This window comes from Megalobrama amblycephala, linkage group LG5, assembly GCF_018812025.1.
Source record: "Megalobrama amblycephala isolate DHTTF-2021 linkage group LG5, ASM1881202v1, whole genome shotgun sequence".
NCBI lineage: Eukaryota > Metazoa > Chordata > Actinopteri > Cypriniformes > Xenocyprididae > Megalobrama > Megalobrama amblycephala.
This window is the reverse complement of record NC_063048.1, coordinates 27,347,379-27,366,453: the sequence shown is the minus strand read 5'-3', so window position 1 is coordinate 27,366,453 and position 19,075 is coordinate 27,347,379. Positions and strand designations below refer to the sequence as shown.

Genomic DNA, 19,075 nt, shown 5'->3' with positions numbered 1-19,075 from the left:
GTTGGACATATCGAACAGTTCTTCCCCCTTTTTTTTTTTTAAATAACCAATAGTGTTTTGTTTATATCGCATTTCAGCAAAGCCGCAATTTCCTCCTAATCTCTAACCGTTTCTCCTAATCTCCTCCATAACACTTTAAAATATAGCATTTAGGGGTGTAACGGATCGTGGTTCATCCGTGGTCTGTACTAACCAGGCCCCACGGTTCGGTATGCATTTGATTGGTGAATTAACCTCATTTAGCCATTATATAGTGAAAGTTTATTATTTACAGTTGTTTATAAGTCTTACCAATTCAAAACATTTAGTTTTTAAACAATTCAAATGCAAGAAGAGCCAAATTTCGCAATCACATGTTGTTTTCTGTGTGCACACACTCAAAGCACGCACGTACGCTCACAGAGGCACGTTTCAGATGGCGTGTGAACACATAAACAAGCTCCGTTTCGCGACTCCTTGAGCTTGAATGGACACATAGACACAAAATGATCTCAAAATCCCCTGTCTCGACAAGTATTCTTGTATACAGTTGATTTATAAAGTCTTAAGTGAACCTTAACAGTTGAGAAAGAAATCGGATATGTTTCATCATATTGGTTCCATGCATTTGGTCGTGCATTCGTACATTGGTTCCATGCATTTAATGACAGCAGCCTAAAAATAACTGTCTTTAATTGTCAAACAACAAAACAACTTTAACAACGATTAATCTATATATAATTTATACAGTGAACACTATGCATGCAGTGTATTTACAATTATATTTATATTATTACATTTCTGTGCATGAATACTACTGTTAGACCTATTCGTAACTGTTCTAGAGTATTTATCTATGTTTTAATTTGTGTCTTATTTTTACTGTCCATTTGTCTTTAATGATGTTTGAACTTTATTAGTTAGGAGTTTTTGCTGTGGTATCAAAGTTGATTGTTAAGCAAAGTTACAACCCCCATTTTGTTTGTATTTTTTATTGATTTATTTTTTGCTGATCCGAAAAAATAATCCGATCCGTGACTCGAAAACCAATGGAAATTATATTTAAACTTTCTGAATCATTCCCTATCCACTATATAGTTCACTATCTGCCATTCACCATGTAGAAAAGAGTAAATGTGTGAACAAGTGCCCGATTTTAGACGCAGCTTCAGCTTCCATTTATAGTGCGGGGGTGGGACACTCCAGATTCTAGAAAGCATTTGATTGAACAGAAAATCTGATGAGAAGCTGAAGTGCAGAGTGATGTCATTGAAATCATCTTCTAAATATAAATTTTGTCATTGCTTTGGAGCACACTAGCTTATAAATAACAGTAAGACTAACATATTCATACTAAAAGCCAAAAAACTTAAATTTCTTTAAATTGGTGTTTGTCTTCATGTAATGAATCGTAGCTACTGTCACTAACTAATGTCACTTCACTTTTGTCTTTTACTGAACAGTTATTTTTATTTGCAAGGCAGTCTTGAGTGCACGTTTAAATAAAAAAAAAAGAAAAAGAAAAAAGAAAGAAAGAAAGAAAAGCATTCAACTGCATCATACATTCCCTCCATACTCCAGATGTGTTCACTGAACTGAGACTGATTCACCCCTGCGGGTGTGCGAGCCAAGTCATCATGTCCCAACGAAAGTCCCTGTGGAAATAAAGAAGTTCATTGAGCAGTTTTTCTTAAATATCCATGCATATTTAGCTAATGACTACAGTATTTTTTTTTTCATACAAGCATTTAATTATCACACAATACATATCACATGTTGCAAGTTCCCAGTTTCTTGGCAAGCAATATCACTGTACCACCCGTGGTACAAATACCATTCAAAAGAGAGATTAAGAGAGGGTTGAGTCGCATTATAATTGAAAAATTAAAGAACCCCTGAAAGCTTTTACACTATAACTGTTTAGACTTACAGTGTGTCTTCAATCAGCTCCCTAGTTCTGTAGTCCCTCGTTCCACTGACCTGGAACATTTAAACCTAAGAAATTCCTAAATGCACAACAAAAAACATTGAATATAGGCGTATTGTTTTATTGAATATTTTCCTCGATATTTTCTTAAGTCTCTAAAGGTAGTCAGAAGATGATTGCAAGTGTAAATATATGAAGACAGAGCCTTGTAATAGAATTTGTTAGTAATTATCTTTAATCTATAATGGGAAACATACAGCTGCATATCCTGGTACTTTATTGTTCACAATAACTATTACTTCATACAAAATCAATCAATCAACCAATCAATAAAAAATAATGTCGGTGTAACGATTCACTTGTTTTCTTGATACATTGATTACAAATCCTGACAATGTATATGCATCGGTCTAGAAACATGGATTTTTGAATTGTGAATCATTTGTTTTGGTCAGCAATCAATTTATAATGCTAAGAATTGAAAGAAATACAATTCGATAGTGATTCAATGCTTTAGAATATATAAACAATAAATGATTACATGCAGAAATTAATGGAGACGTTGTGCGGCATCATTCGCACCCTCACTGATTTCCCTCACAGACAGTTCAATATATTTGTGTGGTTGTCAAAATTATTGTACTGTGAGTGTTTTAGGTAACACTTTACTTGAAGGGGTGTGCATAAGACTGACATGACACCTTCATAATCTTGACATGACACGTGTCATGAATATGAAGGAGGTTTTATGCATGTTTATGACAACTGTCATTAAATGTCATTCGCTCAATTATGTCATTTTTAATGCAAAGATGACCTTGTTTGAGATGTCTTTGTTACGACAACTTGACATAAACCAATACATCATAACCTGTCAGTGTCTTTGTCATGACAACTTGACATTAGCAAAACATCATAACCTGTCATAAACAGATTAATTATTAATTAAGCAGATTAATTATCAAACTTAAAAAAAACTACTTAGCCTTATGGGTTAACATTACATTACATTATTTTGGTAACACTTCAGTATAGGGAACACATATATAAACGATTAACTATGACTTTTCCCTCAATAAACTCTTAATTTACTTCTTATTATAGTTAATTGTTAGGTTTAGGTATTGGGTAGGATTAAGAATGTAGAATAAGGCCATGCAGAATAAGGCATTAATATGTGCTTTATAAGTACTAATAAATAGCCAATATTTTAGCCATATGAATGCTAATAGTAATAAGCAACCAGTTAAAAGACCCTAAAATAAAGTGTTACCATTATTTTATAACAGTGTCATCTTTTTTAAGAAATTTGAAATTGTCTATTATCTTGGTGGAAACGTAAAAAAAAAAAAAAAAAAAAAACATGAAATTAAAAATAGTCATGACGCTGTTATAAAATTATTTGTCAGAGTATTGTCACTTAATGACATTTTAATGACAAGTTCAATTTGTACCAATGTACTTGAGCTCAAGATACATATTCATGACACTAATATCATAATGGCCTCATGACAGCCAATGTCAAAACCAACGACATGACAGTTTAATGTAATGTAAACCCATAAAGCTAAATAATGTCAAATTGTCATGACAAAGACACTGACAGGTTATGATGTATTGGTTTATGTCAAGTTGTCATAACTCGGACATCTCAAACAATGTCATCTTTGCATTAAAAATGACATAACTGAGCGAATGACACTTAATGACAGTTGTCATAAACATTCATAAAACCTCCTTCATATTCATGACACGTGTCATGTCATGATTATGAAGGTGTCATGTCAGTCTTATGCACACCCCTTCAAGTAAAGTGTTACCGTGTTTTATAATGGATACTTGGCAAAAATAATGTTTTGGAGAAGTTTGTGAGGATCTGTGATGTTTATGTGCTCAAAACATAGACACGATTGCTTGTTCTGACAGAGGAACTGTTCACTGATGACATCGACCCACTTTCAGATTGCTGAGTTTCCACACATTCAGAATATTTTTATTTTTCATTTGTATTTTGGTGTGTTTAATAATTCTGAATGGATCCGTATAGTAATTATATGCAGTCCTTTGGCATCTCCCTGTGGTCGTGTTTGGTATGGCAGGTTGACTTGTGCATATTTATTTAAGGATACTGTATAACTGAGCAGAGTAAGTACTCTGAAGAATGTCTGCAGTGACATTTTTGCAAAGTAAGTTTGTAGTATTGATTCGGAGAGGAAGGGGCTTTGGAATAAAAAAAAAAAGGTTCAGAACTCGTTAAACTAGATCTCCTACACTGTTGCTGCTGCTAAGTATGGACTTGCTACTGTTAAGATACACAGACACACTGCTGTGAGCAAGTAAGACATGCTGCTGCATAAATAGACATACATAAATTCCATAGCAGATATAGGCAGGTGGAGCTGGGGGAGGTGGAGGATTTCAGAGGAACTGATAGTGCTGCAGGACTAGCTTATAGCAACAATGAATCAGACTATTTATATGTTGTGCAATTAATCTCATTGGCTGCAGGATCAGCAGAGTCCATTAAGCTTGTGCCATGTGGCAGTGATGTGATTGTTTGCAGATTGCAAATAAAGGACCTATCAACCTACAGAGTTTCATGACTAAACTATATATGTTAACTTATTTATTTATGTTTACTTGTGCAAATGTATTTTTCATTATTTCAGCTATCTTTCATGTGCATTTATTCTGACATGACTTAAGAAAGTTAAATAAGCAGTGTTTGAAATGTTTTATCAATTAAGGTTTGAAAATTGCTACTTGGGTTTATTCACCAACCACAGTTGCTGGCCAAAATACATGCCTGCTGGCCAAAATTTGATCCATACACTTCTTTAAAGCACACAACACTAAAAAATTTCAAGTAAGACATCAGTAGTGTATCAGTGAGCAGCAAGTGTTTGATTTTGTAACACTTTCAGCAAAAGGCTATAAGTATTCGAAAATTAAGGAAGCCATAGTCAAATTACATGCTCAGTTGGTTTTCTAAGTGTAGAGAAGTTAGCACAACCCCTGCTGCGATCATATTTGAACTTGATACATTTCATAGAATTTTAAGGCACAGTTAAAAAAAAAAAAAAAAATAAAAATAATACACTTTTTAACAGAATTTTTTAATTAAAACCTCAAGTACCCTGTAGTTAGTTACAGAAACATGCTCTCTAATATTACTTACCTCTTAAGATATGCCTGAAGAAATTCAACAACCAGGGGACTGTGAAGGCCATTTGCCCTTAATCTTTAATTCCTTCAAGCATTAAGATTTTTTTTTTTTAACCAGATTTCATAAAAAGAAAGTTTAATATGTAACTGTTTTATACATATATGTTAAATAATAAGGGATAGACAAAACGTTCCCTGCTGTTTATTATTATTATTATTATTATTATTATTATTATTATTTATGATGCACAAATGGATACATATGGAATGCACTGAATTTGTAATATGTAGAGCAATATTTTAAGTTTAGAGTCCATAAGTAAACGATGCATAACAGTTACTCTCAATTTCACCAGAACAAACCAAACCGCAAAAATATGATGCTATAACAACTCCTTTCTGGATACAGATAACTCTGTGAATAATGAAAATGCTACATTCTAGGACATTTTCCCTCCATTTTTTTCACTGATGCTGTTTTCATTCCTTTTCTATCAAAAGAAGGTCTCTTTTGTCTTTTTTTTTTTTTTTTTTTCCCGTGTTCTGGCCCTGTGGAAAATTTCCTGATTGAGAGAGCTGAATGAGGCTGTTGAGAGGGAGGACTCTAAATCAAAGCCCACAGACAGAGCTTTGATTTTTCTCCTCTCTTTCATTATTTATTTCGTTTTCCTCTGGTGTGTTGTCATTCTCCCCCCTCACTCATCTATTTTGGCTCTACATGGGCTCAGTGTCTTCTGCCTAGGCCACGGATCTGCAAATTTCACTTTCACACATAACTCATACGATCCAGATACCCACCGACTCTCTGAGAAGTATACAGAGAAAGTATGAAGAAGGAACAGGCCACTTGTTTAAAAATGTATGGGAGAGATTGCATATTGAAAGGAAGTCTTGCTATTTCAATTTATATATTTATATATTTATATATTTATATATATATATATATATATATATATATATATATACACACACACACACACACACATATGTATGTATATGTCGATATGTCGACGCATGCGATTAATTCACAATCCTTAACGCGTTGAAATAATTTAATGCATATTTAACGCAAAAAATTATGGAAGCATGTGAAATTGCTTCATAACATAATTTATGTCACGCAGTAGATGATCTTAAAGTCCATGCTGATTATATCAGAGATGGCAGAGATAATTATTCATTCCAGTGTCTGCAGCCGAATGTCGAAACATCCCACCGCTGTATGGCCCGATTATATGAAAACTATGTTTCTCGGCTGGATAAAGCAAACCAGCTTCTTGCTATGAAAGTTTTGATGGATGAGGATTGTAATCAAAGGAAAAATAACGATTGCGGTGATGTACAGAAGCAGAAGATTGATGCGCAAACAAATCATGTATGAGCGCGCTCTCGACGCACTGATCGCATTGTATTTATGCACAAACACATTTCAGTACATTCACGTTGTTTTCACACACTTTCAGGATAATGTTTGGATTTGTCCTGTGTATGTTGCTGTTAGGGATGGAACCGTTCGGTTCTCCACCTACGGCTTGCACCGTGGTTCATGCCAAATCTGACAACGCATTTATAGGGTTTGTTGAAAACAACATGCAAAACAGACAGACGGATTCGGCTAATGCATGTTTCAGTCGATGGATGTGCATTCTGGTTTCCCAATACGTTACAACTGCAATGATCAAAAGAACATGGACAAAACAGTCACTGTAAACAAATTTTCAGTGACGTGCCGAATGCTTTATGCCCAGTCATTTACGCCGTCATCAACCGGGTGTTGATAGCGAGAAAAAAGGTCAAATTGAAAAATACAGTTTTGTGAAAATCACACTTCAGTCTGATGGTTTACTTTGTTGGATATAGGCAATGCTGGCAAAATGGACGTGTTAAACAAGATAAATGGTGTATGCTTAATTTCACAATAAGTGTGTGATTAATCGTGATTAAAAAATTAATCTATTGACAGCCTTAATACATATATACAGTGCCCTCCACAAATATTGGCACCCTTAGTAATTATGAGCAAAGGCGGCTGTGAAAAAAAATCTGCATTGTTTATCTTTTTGATCTTTCATTCAAAAAAATAACACAATTCTAACCTTTCATTGAAGGAAAAGAATTGAAAATGGGGGGAAAAGCTCATTATGAAATAAATGTTTTTCTCCAATACATGTTTGCCACAATTATTGGCATCCCTAGAAATTCTTCTGAGTAAAATATCTCTGAAGTATATTCCCATTCACATTTACATTTTTTAGCACAACAGGGTGACTAGGAGCATGAAATTGTGCAGCCATGACTTCCTGTTCCACAGGAGTACAAATATGTGTAAACACAAAGGCCAAATCCCCTTAATCATTCATCACAATGAGAAAAAACAAATAATATAGTTCTGATGCGCAGCAAAAGATTGTTGAGCTTCACAAAATAGAAAATGGGTATAAGAAAAAAGCTAACACATTGAAAATCTCCATTTCCACCATCAGGGAAATAATTAAGAAGTTTCAATCAACTAAAGATGTTACAAATCTGCCTGGAAGAGGTCGTGTGTCTAAATCGTCCTAATGTGTGGTGAGGAGGAAAGTTTGAGTGGCCAAAGACTCTTCAAGGATCACAGCTGGAGAATTGCAGAGATTAGTTGAGTCTTGAGTCTCAGAAAGCCTAAAAAAAATTACCAAACAGCACCTACATCCCCACAAGTTGTTCGGGAGGGTTTCAAGAAAAATCCTTCTTTGCTCATCCAAAAACAAACTCCAGCATATTCAGTTGTCAAACAAGACTGGAACTTCAAATGGGACCGGCTTCTGTGGTAAGATGAAACAAAAAAAATAGCTTTTTGGCAGCAAACCCACCATATGAGTTTGGTGCACACATGGATAAAAAGTACCCCATGCCCACGGTTAAATATGCTGCTGGATCTTTAATGCTGTGAGCCTATTTTTCTGCTGGAGGTCCTGGACATCTTGTTCAGATACATGGCATCATGGATTCTATCAAATACTAACAGATAAAAAATCAAAACCTGACCACTTCTGCTAGAAATCCAATAATGGGCAGTGGTTGGATCGTCCATCAGGACAATGATCCAAAACAAACATCAAAACCAACAAAAAAATGTGTCACTGAGCACAAAATGAAGCTTCTGCCATGGCCATCCCAGTTCCCTGACCTGAACCCTAAAGAAAATGAGTGGAGTGAACTGAAGAGAAGAAGCACCATCATGGAGCTGGAATCTGAAGGATCTGGAGAGATTCTGTATGGAGGAATGGTCTCTGATCTCGCCTTAGGTGTTCTCCAAACTCATCAGGCATTATAGAAGAAGACTCAGAGCTGTTATCTTGGGAAAAGGACATTGCAATAATTGGGTGCCAATAATTGTGGCCAACATGAACTAGAGAAAAACATTTATTTCATAATGAGCTTTTCCACCCATTTTCAATTCTTTTCCTTCAATGAAAGGTTTGAATTTTGTGAATTTTTTTAATGAAAGATCAAAAAGATAAACAATGCAGATTTATTTTCATAGCCGCCTTTGCTCACATTTACTAAGGGTGCCAATATTTGTGGAGGGAACTGTGTGTATATATATATATATATATATGCCAAATCCTTGCTAGAAAACAATTGAGATTATTAAAGATGTCTTGTTTATCTTTATATCTTGCTAGACCAACCTGAAAAACCTTATTTGAGTTAAAGAAATTAATCAGTAATATATGTGTGTATGTATATGTGTTTGTGTGTGTGTATATAACATACATATATAACTGGGGGGCCAGTTCTCCTCTGGCCAACAGCGAACAGTGCATGATTATGATTCTAGCAGCTTTCATAAGTCCGATTGGGATTGCAACAGCCAAAGTATTTATTCCATTTCCATCTAGTTGAGGATCGTATTTATCACTCTGGTTTAGGACGGTTGGTTGGGAATCTGTGCCACTGGCTGTTGTGTCAGTGAGGCCTTCACAGGGGACGATCTAGTTGACACAATCTCTGCTGACACTTCAGGGCTGCGTTGTCATCGTATCGAGGACCTGTGCCTAGATCTCACCTGGATACGGCCCGGATACGGCTGACTACCGTAAACCTCGGGATAAACAGAGAGACTAATATTAGCATAGATGCCATTCTTCTTCTGATGTAACGAGTACATCTGGTGTTATAAGAAGTGTTCCCAGTTCCGGCTGACCTAATTTATGCAGCCTAATAATCCTTTAATGGATTTGAAAACATAAACTGATAATGTGTTATGTGTATGCCAGGTTAAAGAGATGTGTTTTTAGTCTAGATTTAAACCGATAGAGTGTGTCTGTTTCCCGAACAATGCTAGGAAGATTGTTCCAGAGTTTAGGTGCCAAATAGGAGAAGGATCTACCTCCTGCAGTTGATTTTAATATTCTAGGTATTATCAGCTGGCCTGAATTCTGAGATTGCAATAGACGTGAAGGACTATAATGCTTTAAGAGCTCGCTCAGGTACTGGGGAGCTAAATCATTTAGTGCTTTGTAAGTAATTAGCAAGATTTTAAAATCTATACGATATTTAACAGGGAGCCAGTGAATGCATGAACTGTTCTGCATTTGTCATTGAGAGCATATGTCGTAGTTTAGATATGTATTTTTAAGATGGAAGAATGCAGTTTTACAAATGCTAGAAATGTGGCTTTCAAATGAAAGATTGGTTATAAAGAGCACACCCAGGTTCCTAACTGACGACGAAGACTTAACAGAGCAGCCATCAAGTGTTCTAGGTTATTAAGTGCAGATAATATATATCAGTGGCGAGCAGTGACTTTTTTAACCGGGTATGCTGGGTGTTGCGTCATGTAAAAAAAAAAAAAAAAAAAAAAAATGTGACCGATGCAGTTATGTTGAATGGGGTTATAGCTAATAAGCGAGACGCTCGCGTTCTCTCTAGACAGTGTTAGTTTACTCAGTTGCTTACTCATGACACATAGCAAGACAGCGAAAAGTATTTCTAATATGTTGGACTTTTTATTGAGAGTAGCCCACATTTACCTGTTGAGACATGCCTTCACAAGCAACCGTTAAGAGCTTATGTGATGTTTGGGTCGACGGAGGCGCGACATGCGAAAGGTGCGTTTGCAAAATATGCTGTATTTTTGTAAGTCTGCTAGGTAACACTAGTGTCACAGAAAATACATACTTCACCTTTAAACGTATCAGTTTAGGACACAGATCTAAATCAAACACGACAAGTAAGAAACACCATGGCGTAAATGTATGCCAGAAGTACTTTTTAAATTAATCATTCAAAATAAATAGGCTATAATATAATTAGTATTAGCAGCCTATTATAAATAAAAAGTAAAATGTAATTATAATAAATTTAAGTAGGTTGTAATAAATAAAAATATAAGTATTCTTTAAAAAAATAAGTTGAATTTTGAGTCACACTTTAGATTAGGGTCAACAACTATGTAGCAATTATGTTAGTTCTCTACCATATGAACTAACCATTAACTATGACTTTTGCCTCAAACTCCTAATTACTGCTTATTAATAATTAGTAAAGTAGTTGTTAAGTCAAAATTGTCAAATTGTTGTCAAAACAAAAAAATAAAAACAGTAATTGGTACTTTTTATCTTAGAATTCTGACTTTTTATCTCACAATTGCGAGTTTATATCTCACAATTCTGACTTTTTTTCTCACAATTCAGATTTTTTTTCTCAATCGTGAGATATAAAGTCACAATTCAGAGATATAAACTTGCAATTGTGTGATATAAAGTCACAACTCTGAGATATAAACTCGCAATTGTGAGAAAAAAGTCAGAACTGACTTTATATCATGCATTTGCGAGTTTATATCTCAGAATTCTGATTTTATAACTTGCAATTGTGAGAAAAAATTTAGAATTGCGAGGAAAAAGGTCAAAATTCTGAGATAAAAAGTCATAATTAATGTTTTTGTTTTGTTTAAGGGTGGAAACGGGCTTCCATAGATATCTCATTAAACACAGCTGAGAACTTACTTTCAAAAACTATAAATGAAATAAAATGAGAACAAGTGATAAAATGAACTTGTACTCAACAAAACTTGATAGAAATATTTTGAAGTTTCTTGCTCTCTAACATAAATATATCTTTTACTTTGTTTGTTTTTCCAGGGCGTTTTCTCACAGTGAATGGCTCAGCTCTGACGGGACCTTGGGTTCTGAGCCCCTGGCTACGTGCCACCCATCGGCCCTGTGGTCTGGATGTCACAGTGTTTTTGCACCCCAGGCAGAGTGGACGTTACACCGTCTGGCTCATCGAGAGGGACAAGCCACCACTTGCTCTCCTCACCACCGAGCACCCTCATGTCATCGGGTGAGTTTGCCAAAGGCAGCATTCTCGTATTCAAAGAAGTAGATGTTTCTCAACTCTTGGACCTCGTGACACAGAATCTTATTTACACAACACTGCACGGCCGAGACCTTTTGGGTTAAAGATTAACTATTTAATAGTGGCAGTGTATTGTTTTTACAGGCAACATTACAGGCAATTTTTTTTTCTCCAAATAATTCAGCTTGAAACCCTTAATGTCAATGTTCAAACTTTTCTTGTAGATTAAAATTCTATTTTTTAGATAATATTAGCTTTAGTTGCCCTATCAGTTGATTTTTTTTTTTTTTTTTTTTGTAAACTATAATGTAATAAGTTTGAAAATCACACATCTGGTTGATTTACATTAGAATCTCCTCCCTTAAAAGCGGACCTGAGAAGAAATCTGCTGAATTCAGATTGGTCTTTTCTTACGTATAGATGTCTTTGCATTGGAAAGCAGTGTTCACGTCTCATTTCTGCCCTGTAATCTGAGTCGGATGATATTCTGAGTAAACATGATGTTGAATAAGAAAATATGTATGAGCAAAACATAATTTATCAGTAAGTATGTTGCCTTGGATCTAATGTTTGATTAGCAACACCTCCATTACTTCTGCTGAGGCTAACACCCTATAGATTTGTCTTTGTGTCCTTGAGATTCTCTTCTAGTCCCCAGCAACTTCTTGTTTGTGGGATTTGCCTCTTCAGAGGAACTCTGTCTTACAAGACTGGGCGGCATATGAATGTGTTCAGCCATGCGTGGCATGTTTAGATAGGGAAAAGTGCTCTGACTCATTATAGAGTTCCTCTTGAGGTCATTATTTTTGATCAGCCAACCAACCCACATATTTGTATGCAATTTTGCCCTTGCCTGAGGTCAACTCTTGTCCAGTGGATGATGTAAATTCCCAGCAGCAAAAAGGACCAGGTCATTGTGCACATTCACTAAATTATATGGTATTATTCATAAATTTATTTCACACAACAATGACAAAATGATGTGATTTTTTTTATTTTATTTATAAACTTTTCCAAAGCATTAACAGAAAGCTTCACAATTTAAGTTATAACTTTTTTTTCCCCCCATAATAACCCCTTCCGCCAAAATAATACATAAAATATTAAGACAACAACAATAATAAATAAATAAATAAATTAAATAAATAAATAATAATAATATAATAAATAAATACTAATAATATAATAATATAATTATAGGAAGAAATAAATAAATTGAAATAACCATTAAAAAAAACAAAAACAACAAAACATAATACAATTCAAGTCTCTGACATGTTTGTAGTCTGTACATATTTATAAAACCAAACCACAATTGTGATCGTGTTTAAATCAGTTTATCAAACTTATTTACTGTGATCAATTAAGTGGGAGAGTCTTCATATTTTCAAAGTATGTGATCATGAGTTGCAAAGTCTTATAAAAGTTTTGAACAGATAAAATGATGTGATTTTACACATTACATTTAGCCTTGTAATACCTGTGGTACAAGTATATGTGTAAAACAATTTTACTTTAGATGTAAATGTGCATGGTGTGATTTTACATTCAAATCGATTGGCAGCTTCTGAAAAAGTGTGCATTGTATTGAATGTGCTCTCGAATTTATTGTACCTCAAATCTTAAAAGTAAATATTTGTAAAAACTGTACTTGTAGATAATAAAATAAGCACACATTGTAATAATTTTAAATTAAAAGATTACTTTAAAGGACATTTTAAATCATTATGTTTTAAAGCTGCTGTAGGGAGTTTTTAGAAAACATTGACTTAGCCTGAAAATTTGAACAAGCACAACTCACAGGTCACTCCCCCTTGCTCTATGCTGCGCTACAGCCCTCCCTCCACAGCTCCTCCCCCATCACAACGGAGCCTGCCGTGAACGCGCAGGCTAGTAAGGTGGATAAACAGTTATGGCACATTCACTGGTACAGACGAAACATCAACAATATGATTTACATTGACTATGGCCTGCCCATACTTTGACTACAAACTTGGTCCTCAAAACATTACGCATTTTGCAATACATGTAATGTAACTATTAGGGCTGTCAAACGATTAATCGCGATTAATCGCATACAAAATAAAAGTTTGAGTTTGTATAATATATGTGTTAGTAATGTGTGTAATTAATATGTATATATAAATACACACAAATTAATGTATATATTTAAGAGAAATATGTTATTTATGTACAAAAAATGTATTTATATAAAATATAAATTATATAAAAATATAAATAAATACATATACTTGTAAATATTTCTCAAATATATACATGGATGTGTTTGTATTTATATATACATAATAATTACACATAGTACACCCACATATATTAGGCAAACTCAAACTTTTATTTTGTATGTGATTAATCGTGATTAATCGTTTGACAGCCCTAGTAACTATATGACGTTGCACTATTTCTATAAGTAATAAATAGCTAGTATGATAATATAACGGTAACTAACGTTACAGTATGCAAGTAATTATTCTATCGATATGTAATGCTAAATAAGGTTTGCTAGTACATTATTTTAGCAACATGACAAGCCAGTGAATTAGTAGGTTTCAATAGTTGCTTTGCACAGTGCGTGACATTTTATCTGTATGTTATGCGGCTAGAGTTTTGACACTGAGTCAATGGGCTCCAACGAGGAATTCACACCCACAGCGACTTCGAGGAGTCAACGGGCGGGGAGAAGAGGAAGCCGTGGTGTGCGCGAAGCATCAGGCAGGGGACGGGCAGGCCTGTTTTGAAATTATCTTAGTTGTGTAGTTCTTAAAAAATGAAACAAATCAAGCAGGGATACTTACTTGTCAAGCAGAAATGTCTCTGCATCGGTTTTTAATCCTTTCAGGACACGTAGCTCCCTCCACCTCGGAAAAGCCGCTCCGATATTTACCCTCGTTTTATTTCGGGCTCTATCTAATTCAACGGTATTTTGGGGGCCTGAAAACAAACATTTAAAAATGGATTTCAAAGTGCAAGTTTTTGAAAATTATAATTTTTATTGTCTCCATGTAAACTACAAAAATCTGCATTTGTGGAAATGGTGACATCATGCACATGTGTATTACGTGCTCAGTCTATGGGCATGTAGTGTTTCTTTACAAAGTGACCTCGCCAACTACTGGCCTGGCAGCAAAATTTAGCATTTTTTTTTTTTTTTGTCGTTTTCGCAAATTCACGTGAATGGGAATACTTACTTTACATATGTTTTAAATACATAAATGCTTGTCAGTACATCCGGCTCTACCCATATATCAAAGACATTGGAAGTAATTATGCAATTACATATGTAGATGTTCTTAAGTCCTACTTAAGTCAAAGAAATACACTCTTGAGTTCAGCTAATTGCATTTAAAATTAAACTATAATATGTTTTCATGTAATTGCAAGTAAAATGCCTGAAAATCTTACATTCAGTTCACAGTTAAGTATAATCTTTTGAAGTATATTATTTCCATAAGTGCTCTTTTTGAAAGTATGCTAAAGTGTCCTTTTTTCTGAAGGGGCACTGCTGTCTCTTGTTATTGTGCCAGTCTCATAAATCTTAACTTCAAACATCAAAAATAATCTTATACTTACTGAGACACTGGGTCATCCACTTTTGTAAAGTATATGCTAGTGTTTAAACCTTCTGTTCGACATATACTGTATGATAGCATGCAGTACACATTGTATGAGGTGAGGGAACGGTTTCTGTCTGACCAATAAATAACATTTAGGTTTGTCACACATCATATTGAAATACAGATTCAGAAAATTTTGTCATTGCAATAGATGCAAATACAGTTGCAAGAAAAAGTATGTGAACCACTTGCAGAATCTGTGAAAATGTTAATAATTTTAACAAAATAAGGGAGATAATACAAAATGCATGTTATTTTTTATTTAGTACTGTCCTGAGTAAGATATTTTACATAAAATATGTTTACATATAATCCACAAGACAACAAAAAAAAAAAAAAATCTGAATTTATTAAAATAACCCCATTCATAAGTATGTGAACCATTGATTCTTAATACTGTGTGTGGTTACATGGATGATCTACGACTGTTTTTTTTTTGTTTTTTTTTTTTTTGTTTTGTGAAAAACCTTGTTCTGAGCAATTAAACTGAGCTCTGTTCTTCAGAAAAAAAGAAAAAAAAAAAATCTCCAGGTCCTGCAGATTCTTCAGTTTTCCAGCATTTTTTGCATATTTGAACCCTTTACAGCAGTGACTGAATGATTTTGAGATCCGTCTTTTCACACTGAGGACAACTGAGAGACTTAAACACAACTTTTAAAAATGGTTCAAACATTCACTGATGCTCCAGAAAAAAACATGATGCATTAATAGATGGGGGATGAAAACATTTGGAATTTGAAGATCAAGGTAAATTGTATTTAATCTGTCTTCCGGGAAACATGCAAGTATCTTCTGTTGCTTCTGAAGGGCAGTACTAAATGAAAAAAAAAAAAAAAAAAAAAAAAAAAGATATTCAAGCTAAATAAGAAAAATTTGGACCTCTTCATCCTGTTCAAAAGTTTTCACCCCCCGACTCTTAATGCATCGTGTTTCCTTTTTTAATAGTTGTGTTTGAGTCTCTCAATTGTCCTCCATGTGAAAAGATGGATCTCAAATCATTCAGTCACTACTGGAAAGGGTTCAAATATGCAAAAGATGTTGGAAAACTGAAGAATTTTTGGGACCTTTTTGGGATTTTTTCTGAAGAACAGAGCTCAGTTTAACTGTTTAGAACAAATAAGGGACTCATGAAGAACCATCACAAAACAACAACAACAACAAAAAAACATTTTAATAAATTCAGCTATTTTTTTGTCTTATGGGTTATATGTAAACATCTTTTATGTAAAATATCTTACTCAGGACAGTACTAAATAAAAAAATAACATGCATTCTGTATGATCTATTATTTTGTTCAAATTTTGCACATTTTCACAGATTCTGCAAGTGGTTCACGTACTTTTTCTTGCAACTGTATATACACGGATAGTGGCTTCAATACACACCCCTAGCAGGCTGTACGTGTCTTTAAAAATTTGTAAAAATATTTGGAATAATATTTTTGAACATAAGCTTACCACTGGCCTACAATGTTTTGAACAGCATGTCAACTTAAAAGTAGTCAAAAAATTTATTCCTCTCCATCCAGCTGCTGTTAAACACCAGAGCGGCTCTTCACACTGCCTGTGCTGCATGTGCTCAGTTTAAACACTTTCTAAATAATTTCGCAAAACAAAATGCTTTGGTAAAACTATATTTTGTCATATTTAAAACATTCTCACCACCATACAACATAACAGAACAGAGGAAATAGGCATGTCTTTTGATGGTCTGAGTCCCCTCATTTATGTCTTGAACTATAAAAAAAAAAAAGTGCAAAAACTAGGTTATGGAGTTATGGTAAGCCCAGAAAGAGTGACTTCTGTGTGTAGCTAACTTATATTTGGAATTTCTTTGTGGAATGCTTATTGGTGAGTCATGAAACTGAGAAATGAAAAAGTGTGTCAGACGACAAAATTAAATATATATGGAAATTAAAATATTCAAATACCCCAAAGGCTCTTTTCACCTGAGGGATTACGTGCTCTAGAAAAGGCAGCACACCTCAGTGCCTAAGACAAGCTGCTGTTCACCGCTATGAAGCAAAATGAATGTTGTGTCACAAGATTAGCTTTATGTTCATTAGCCATTCCTGTAGCTAGCAGACAAACACCCCAGCAGTTTGAGGAGTTACGGAAACATAGAAAGAGGATCTGTCAAAGATCACAACTGCAGAAAAAGCACAATTTATTTTTCAGTGGAAAGTCAAAACCTTGACTAGATTAGTCTATATAAGCCTAACTGCTACTACTGACAGTTTTCCTGCCAAAAAGCTAAATACAAATAGGAACAAACTCAATCATAGCACTTTCCTAAATAGCTTTTTGACTGTATGCACTAAACAATTTGAATGATCCATGAGGTAATTTCATCCAACAACAAATGGTTGAATTTGAGGACATTTGATCTAATATTTTATTACAGAATGTCTATTTACACTAAGCGAAAATAGTGTCCCTTGTTGGCAAATGCTATTTACACTAGCCCCGCCCACTAATGTCTGGTTGGGCCACTCAAGTTTTAAAAAAAGACACATAGAACTCAACGTCTTCAGTGGCAAAGCAGTAGCGAGTAAAGCTCACAGATCTGGCTTTTAACGCGATCGACAGTGGTTTGAATCCGCCTTTTGCCGAGCTCACATTTATTTTCAATAAAAATGCTAATAATGTTCTAAAAGTGGAAATAAACGGCAAACAAGTGTTTAATAATATTAAAAGTGTGTAGGGTTAGGGGAAGGTGTAAGGAGGGTTTTATTCTCCCAATAAGGCAACATCCATTTAATAATTTTAATAAATATAATCATTTACACTATAACCGCTTTTCTACCGTCGGGCCGAATGGTTCTTAGAATGGTAAGGAACGGTTCCAGTTGTGTTTCCACTGGAGCCTGGTAGGGCACATCATGATTACAAACCATTCTCGGCCCGGAATTCTCGGCAGGGTTGTCTAACCGTGCTGAATCATGCTGGTAGAATCCGTGAAGTGATGTCGACACTCAGTATTGGTCACTTGTCTGTTGCCGGGCTACCAGTTTCTCCGTAGCTGGCTCTATTTGAGGGACATAAACACAAATTAATAATAAAATTAAAAGAAATATCTAATCATCCGCCATAACACGGTCGTTATTACTTCTCATATCATAAATAAACTGTTGTGTTACCAAGGCAACGACTGACGCTTTTATATTACATTCCAAAGATCGGCCATTATCAGCCCCACAGTGGAAAATGAAACCGTAACCGTACCAGCTGATCTGGATCGGCATGGAATGGAAGGGTTACGCAGTGAGAACCATTCGGCCTGGTGGTGGAAAAGTGGCTTATGATATTATTGCATCCTGTTAATGTACAGAAATACTGAGGTGCAAATAGTATCTGCCAGTATAAAGTACAGAGAGCATCTATTATTTACTCTTATTGCAAAGAACTGATACTTTAACATGGTGTAAATAGAATCTATTGCTATTTTAACCTAGTGTAAATAGCATATCGCTAAGAAAATGCTGCTATTGTCACTTAGTGTAAATATAATATACTTCTATTTTCACGTAGTGTAAATAGCATCTATCGCTGTTTGCGCTTAGTGTAAATAGCATCTATCGTTAAGGAAATATAACATTTTCACTTAGCGTAAACAGCATCTATCGCTATTTGCACTTAGTGTAAATAACATCTATTGCTATTTGCACTTAGTGCAAATAGCCACTGCCTATTTATTATTTCCTAAAATGTTGCATTATGTGGCTATTTTCTGTAGCTGTTCAATAAATATTTTCAAAATGTATTTATTTCAAAAAAAATTTTTTCACTATTTCTTTTTACACAAATATTTTGCTCCAACAATATTTGGGAACATAGCTAAATTCAGGAACATAACTATTCATTTTATAACTGGCTTTAGCCCAGAAATCAACGCAAGTCACAGAATTCCATAACTGCTCAAGCGTCATGCTAGGCTTGCATTATGTATAAGCAGTTGAAATTGCATTATATAAAACATTTAAATATTTTAAAATCAGATTGTATGGAGATCACGCCATGTGCATGCA

The 19,075-nt window shown here is 34.6% G+C and overlaps 1 protein-coding gene across 3 annotated transcripts in view; it reads left to right on the top strand.

Moving 5' to 3' along the window:
- Positions 1 to 19,075, top strand: part of alk (ALK receptor tyrosine kinase) — a 496,326-nt gene that overhangs the window by 298,619 nt on the left and 178,632 nt on the right. For all 3 annotated transcript variants that reach the window (XM_048191592.1, XM_048191594.1, XM_048191593.1), the window contains exon 4: positions 11,200 to 11,401. In XM_048191592.1, the coding sequence (XP_048047549.1) occupies positions 11,200 to 11,401 (202 nt within the window). The remainder of the gene's footprint in view (positions 1 to 11,199; positions 11,402 to 19,075) is intronic.